Genomic DNA, 6,900 nt, shown 5'->3' with positions numbered 1-6,900 from the left:
GTTGGGCTGTGTGTGTAGAACAGAGTAAGGGGCCCGGCTCATCCAACCCTCATTTATAGAGAGCAGAGAGAGGATTTGCCCCAGTAACAGTCAGTGGCACAGAGAGACACAGGGGCCCCAGGGTTGGGCTGTGTGTGTAGAACAGAGTAAGGGGCCCGGCTCATCCAACCCTCATTTTATAGAGAGCAGAGAGAGGATTTGCCCCAGTAACAGTCAGTGGCACAGAGAGACACAGGGGCCCCAGGGTTGGGCTGTGTGTGTAGAACAGAGTAAGGGGCCCGGCTCATCCAACCCTCATTTTATAGAGAGCAGAGAGAGGATTTGCTCAGTAAAATGAATATAGGCACCGACACCGGGGGAGCTCTGACCTTTTATGAATTTTACATTTACAATTTTAGCTCAGTAGGAAAACAGTTATATATATAAATAAGAAAAGCAATTTAGATTACAATATCTTTATTACAATATCCTTATACCTAGTTTCTGTAACAGAGTGAGTAGAGCACATTTGATATACACTACAGGTAGAGGACCCAATATCCAGAATGCTCGGGACCAAGGGTATCCTGGATAATGGGTCTTTCTGTAATTTGGATCTCCATACCTTAAAGGACAACTAAAGTCTAAAATTAGAAATGCTGTATTTTGTATACTGAACAAGCAAATAGCAACGGCACTCAAGAGCTACATACGGGCCTTGCCCTTAAAAAATCCTTTATTGTGGAAATGCAATGTTTCGAGGCTAGGACAGCCCCTTTGTCAAGCATGGATTCGTTGCTTGCACTTATTTTGTATACTGAACATAGATATAAACATTATGAACTTACTGCACAAGCCCAGGGATTGAGAATCTTAATTAAAATAAGGATTTATGCTTTCAAATTTGTCCACAGGGGGCAGCCATATTGTTACTTTGTTATACCATCTTCTATAAGATCTGGCTCCTGCACATGCTCAGTTTGCTCTGGGCTGCTGTTGGGAGGCGGAGCTTAGGGAACGTAGTAAATTATCAAAACAACAGCACAAAGCCAATAACTGCATAAATATGCAAAAGAATCCCCCAATGAGAATCCCAGCTGATGTGAGTAAATCCGGCTCCCTGTTCTCTGTTCCTGCAATTGGAGTTGGGAGCAATAAGCACAGTTTCCCAGCACTGAACAAGTCTGTCCCTTTATCCCCATGTCTGATTCCTGTGCCATATAATGACGGGAAAATGCCATCATTATCTCTATATGTAAGATAATATCAAAATGGCTGATATAGTGCTGGGAACCGAAATGGCATTCTCATTGGTCAATTCTCTTGCATCTATAATTTTTTCCGTCAACCTCTATAGAGTACTAGGGGGATTCCCATAAATGATACTGGCAAAATGATCCCATTAGCACAGAGACACAGGTGCATCATGGGTACAGGTACATATAAACTAGTGCTGCCCTATTATACACATGGGATTATAGCACATCATATACATACTTCCCTCAATCTATCAGAAAACTAATGCACTTTCTAAACAAAAACAAAAAAAGCTTCTGAATGTTCTCATTCTACAAATATTTTACATTGACATTCATACCAAGCTGAGAGTTATAACTCAACCAAATCATTTTTCAAAGCAAAGGGCAGCTGAGCAGCCTGGGGGTGCCAGGCAGCCTGGGGGGGTGCCAGACAGACTGGGGGTTCCATACACAGCCTGTTTATAATAGTGAGACACAAACTCTGAGCTCAGTGTCAGTCACTTTGCAAATCAGCATGCCTGGGAAGGAACATAGTGTTTGTGCAGAGGTTCCCCTGTACATGTTGTTCTGCCTATACACCTACTGGCACAGTTTGGCCTCTCCCCGTGTGTAATGCACACACACCCCCATGCAACTGCTTCATATACACTTTGACAGGAGTCAATGGTTTGTATCCCCACAACTAAAGCCAATAATGCTCTGTACATGGGGCATGGGGGAGATCATAAGTTGTAAATCAATATGTTACTTATAAAAAAGCCTTTGCAATGGGGCAGTTTATTCCCAGAGGGGCTGTTCTGTATAAGTAAAGTGACTGAAACTTTAGCCACAGCTTGTGTTCTCTATATAATAACCAGTCAGTGCAGGAATCTCCATTGACTTTGCTTTGGGCACAATAAGTTGTGTTTTTATGTTATGTTTGTTCCCTATGTGGGAGGGGTATATGGGGTTTTCACTCTATGGTATATAAGTGATAGAATCAACCTATTTTTATGTTTTAAAATAATTGCACTGGATTCAGTTTCTCTAAGTTCTGTCAATGTTTCCATCCTTTCTAACAAGGGGGAAAGAAAAGTCCCACAATAAGGATTCAGCTAAAGTCTCGCCCCAAGCTCAAAGTGCCAGAGCAGGACTTGAGTTTTATAGGGAGCAGCCAGACAGGACTGTGATTGGTTGGCCTGTATGCATGTTTAATAGGGAACAGGCAGTGACTAGAGCAAGCATAGGAAAGAAGAATATTGTGAGTGGATCCCTAAGCTCAGTGACATCAGCCAAGAGCAGACTGAGCATGTGCAGTAGTTGGGCAAAAGATGGAGAGCTACTGTGGGCATCTTCAGGGGCATGGGGCTTTATTTCTATACAGCTTTGGTGACTTTAGGCTGGTAGAAGGGCCCAAAACACATAGCTAAGCATTTCTAGCCAAATTCTTTTTTAGGCTTTAGTTGTCCTTTAAGTCTACTAAAAAATCAATAAAACATTAATTAAACCGAATAGGATTGTTTCACCCCCAATAAGGATTATTTATATCTTAGTTGGGATCAAGTACAGGTACTGTTTTATTATTACAGAGAAAAGGGAATAATTTAACCATGAAATAAACCCAATAGGGCTGTTCTGCCCCCAATAAGGGGTTATTATATCTTAGTTGGGATCAAGTACAGGTACTGTTTTATTATTACAGAGAAAAGGGAATCATTTAACCATGAAATAAACCCAATAGGGCTGTTCTGCCCCAATAAGGGGTAATTATATCTTAGTTGGGATCAAGTACAGGTACCGTTTTATTATTACAGAGAAAAGGGAATCATTTAACCATGAAATAAACCCAATAGGGCTGTTCTGCCCCAATAAGGGGTAATTATATCTTAGTTGGGATCAAGTACAGGTACTGTTTTATTATTACAGAGAAAAGGGAATCATTTAACCATGAAATAAACCCAATAGGACTGTTCTGCCCCCAATAAGGGGTAATTATATCTTAGTTGGGATCAAGAACAGATACTGTTTTATTATTACAGAGAAAAGAAATAAAGCCCCATGCCCCTGAAGATGCCCACAGTAGCTCTCCATCTTTTGCCCAACTACTGCACATGCTCAGTCTGCTCTTGGCTGATGTCACTGAGCTTAGGGATCCACTCACAATATTCTTCTTTCCTATGCTTGCTCTAGTCACTGCCTGTTCCATATTAACCCTTTCACTGCCAGCCATTTTGGACAAAGCGGAACTTCTACTGCCAGACAGTTTTCACTTTAGGGGCCTTTCCTTGGGGGGACTTTTAGTTTGCCCAGGAAAACAATATATCGTTTTTTTCAGGACAACCTAAGTTTTCAAAATATGGTGGAATTTTTGTGTAATTCTAATTCTGTAACAAGATATAGGCTTCTAAATGTCTAAAAGATGGAATTTTTTTTCCATAATATAAACACATACAGCAGAAACAAAAATTATTTTATGCATGAAAATACAACTTATTTGGAAAGTCCCATGTCTCCTGAACATGCCAATACCAAATATATATAGTTTTATGGAGATTTCCCACATGTATAGGTCAAAAACTCCCAGCAGTACACTACCAAATTTTATCCCAGAAAAAAGTTCTTCCCCAGTTTATCCCAGAAAATTATACATTTTTAGAAAGAACAGATTCTGGGGAATCCAGAATAGGTAGAACTGCCTGTCTGCTCCAAACTACCAAGTCGCAATGCTTTGCGACTTTGGTTTTTATCAAAATAAGTGAAATTTTTTAAACATCGCTTCAAAGCTTCCAGTCTATAGTATCTTATCTCCTAAAAGTCATAAAGTAACCAGATAAAACACCCTAAATATGAACTCCAGGGGTCCCCTGAACAGTTTGATGCCCAATATGTATAGGTTTACCTAAGTATGTGGCATGTAGGGGCCCCAATGGGAACATACCCCCATATGATCTATCATTTCTGTCATTTCAGCTTCTGCAAAATCAACAATTTACATCATTATATGTGGGATAAAGCTAGTAAAAAGTACACTCACCCCAGAAAGTCATATATTTTTGGAAAGTACATATTCCCCCAAATCTAAAATGGGTACCCGTGTCTTTCTACTGCAAAGTACCAAGCCGCAAAGCTTTCCTAAGTTTGATGATTTTAATGGCATTTCCAAAAATCACCTCAAAACTTCCAATATGCAGCATCTTATTTTCTACAGGTCATTAGGTACCAAGATAAAACCCCCTAAATATGAACCCCAGAGGTCCACTGAACAGTTTGATGCCCACTGTACATAGGTTTATCAAAGCACATGGCACTTAGAGACCCCAAAATATACCTTGTGCCACTAATTTCATGGCTTCTCTTTACCTAATTCATAAGCACACGGCAGTTTTATGAGGGATAGAAATTGCAGAAATGTAGGGTGACCGCTAAAAACCCTATATTTTTGGAAAGTACACATTCTGACAAATCCAACATGGGTAAAGAGTCCTTTCTACACCAAAGTACCTGCAAAGCTTTCCTAAAGTTAATGGTTTTTATGACATTTCAGAAAATCGCATAAAAAACACCAAAGGTCTACTGAACAGTTTGATGCCCAATATGCATAGATATACCAAAGTCTGTGGTATGTACTGACCCCAAAATAAAAATAGCGCATATGGATTTCTCACCTGCCAACTCAGTTTTGCACACAGAGCCCCCTGTCAGCGTATTATGTGCCGTAACCCCCCTAACTATACAGAGCCCCCTGTCAGCGTTTTATGTGCCGTAACCCCCCCAACTATACAGAGCCCCCTGTCAGCGTATTATGTGCCGTAACACCCCCTAACTATACAGAGCCCCCTGACAGCGTATTATGTACCGTAACCCCCCTAACTATACAGAGACCCTAGAAAACCATATAGTTTTGGAAAGTACACATTCTGATGAATTCAAAATAGGTAAAGTTATTTTTCTACGCCAAAGTTACACATGGCAAAGCTACGCTAAAAACAGATCAGAAACACTAATATAGGGATAAAAATGCAATAAAACCACAAAAATTGCGCAAATCAATGAAACAACAAAATAAGTCACATGACAGCGTAATTAGTAGTCAGAATATCTGATCCAATAGTCATAAGGGGCATATACAGTCACTGTGTTACATACAGAGAAACCTTTACAATGGGGCAGTTTATTCCCAGAGGGGCTGTTTGTAACAGCAAAGTGACTGGAACTTTTGTCACAGCTTCTGCCTCTGTTTCCAACCTCTGTAACTTATATTTGTTACACAGCTCAGTATTTGGGATCATTACAAGGGGGAAAGAGAAGCCGCACTAAGGATTCAGCTAAAGTCTCGCCCCAAGCTCAAAAGGCCTTTAGTTTTTAAGAGAGCAGCCAGACAGGACTGTGATTGGTTGGTCGATCCCTAAGCTAAGGTCACTGACATCAGCCAAGAGCAGACTGAGCAGTAGTTGGGCAAGGCAAAAGATGGAGAGCTACTGTGGGCATCTTCAGGGGCATGGGGCTTTATTTCTATAGAGCTTTGGTGACTTTGGGCTGGTACAAGGGCCCAAAACACATAGCTAAACATTTCTAGACATATTCTTTTTTAGGCTTTAGTTGTCCTTTAAAGGGAAACTAAACCCTGCTGCCCAGCGCTGCTCAACCAAACTTTACTCAGCTGCTGCCGGACTACAAATCCCAGAATAATGTAACATATAATGAAGGGTGAGGCATGCTGGGAGCTGTAGTCCAGCAACATCAGGGCTGTATTCTTAAAGCAATATTGCACAATAAAACCTTTCCACAAAACAACTGCTTTAACATTAAAAATATAAAAATATTTGTTTCATTATTATATTACCTAAAAGCTGAATTTCCTTACCTTTCTCTGTTCTGTTGCATAATGGTGAGTCCTGCAGACGTAATGAGCCCCATGATCTCCCCCCACTCGGGCAATATATTTATATAAATAATGAAATGAGTGAAATGATAAACTGGCTGGATCTGTAGGAGGTTCTTTTGCCTCTGCGGCAAGTGCACTTATTCACCTTAGTTTATATAATATAGAGAGCCATTAAACTGCCCCATATCTCATTATAAGGAACCCCAATATAGCACACCCCAGCTTTAGATGAAGCCGTATTCCTTGTACTACAACCTGCTCCTTATGGAATCAGTTCAAGACCCCAGCAACTCTATACACAAAACTTACTTTCTTTCTTTCTTTTGACTTACTGTTAGGGTGAGCCCCTTTATCCCAGGCCAAAAGGCACTTAGGTGCAAGGGTCAATGGGAACCTTCACACAAAGGCTAGGGCGCGCCCCTTTATCCCACGACCCCCAGGCCAAAAGGCACTTAGGTGCAAGGGTCAATGGGAACCTTCACACAAAGGCTAGGGCGCGCCCCTTTATTCCCACGACCCCCAGGCCAAAAGGCACTTAGGTGCAAGGGTTAATGGGAACCTTCACACAAAGGCTAGGGCGCGCCCCTTTATCCCACAACCCCCAGGCCAAAAGGCACTTAGGTGCAAGGGTCAATGGGAACCTTCACACAAAGGCTAGGGCGCGCCCCTTTATCCCACGACCCCCAGGCCAAAAGGCACTTAGGTGCAAGGGTCAATGGGAACCTTCATACAAAGGCTAGGGCGAGCCCCTTTATCAGGCGAGCCCCTTTATCAGGCGAGCCCCTTTATCCCACGACC

General features: G+C 41.6%; 1 protein-coding gene across 1 annotated transcript in view; it reads right to left on the bottom strand.

Moving 5' to 3' along the window:
* LOC116408400 (vomeronasal type-2 receptor 26-like) overlaps positions 1-6,134 on the bottom strand; it is a 19,152-nt gene extending 13,018 nt beyond the window's left edge. Inside the window, exon 1 of the mRNA XM_031895180.1 lies at positions 6,082-6,134. Within this exon, the coding sequence (XP_031751040.1) occupies positions 6,082-6,134 (53 nt within the window). The remainder of the gene's footprint in view (positions 1-6,081) is intronic.
* Positions 6,135-6,900: the final 766 nt, after the last annotated feature.

This window comes from Xenopus tropicalis, chromosome 1 (assembly GCF_000004195.4).
Source record: "Xenopus tropicalis strain Nigerian chromosome 1, UCB_Xtro_10.0, whole genome shotgun sequence".
In the NCBI taxonomy this organism is placed as follows: Eukaryota; Metazoa; Chordata; class Amphibia; order Anura; family Pipidae; genus Xenopus; species Xenopus tropicalis.
Note: the sequence above shows the minus strand (reverse complement) of the source record. Positions and strands in the feature narration are given on the sequence as shown.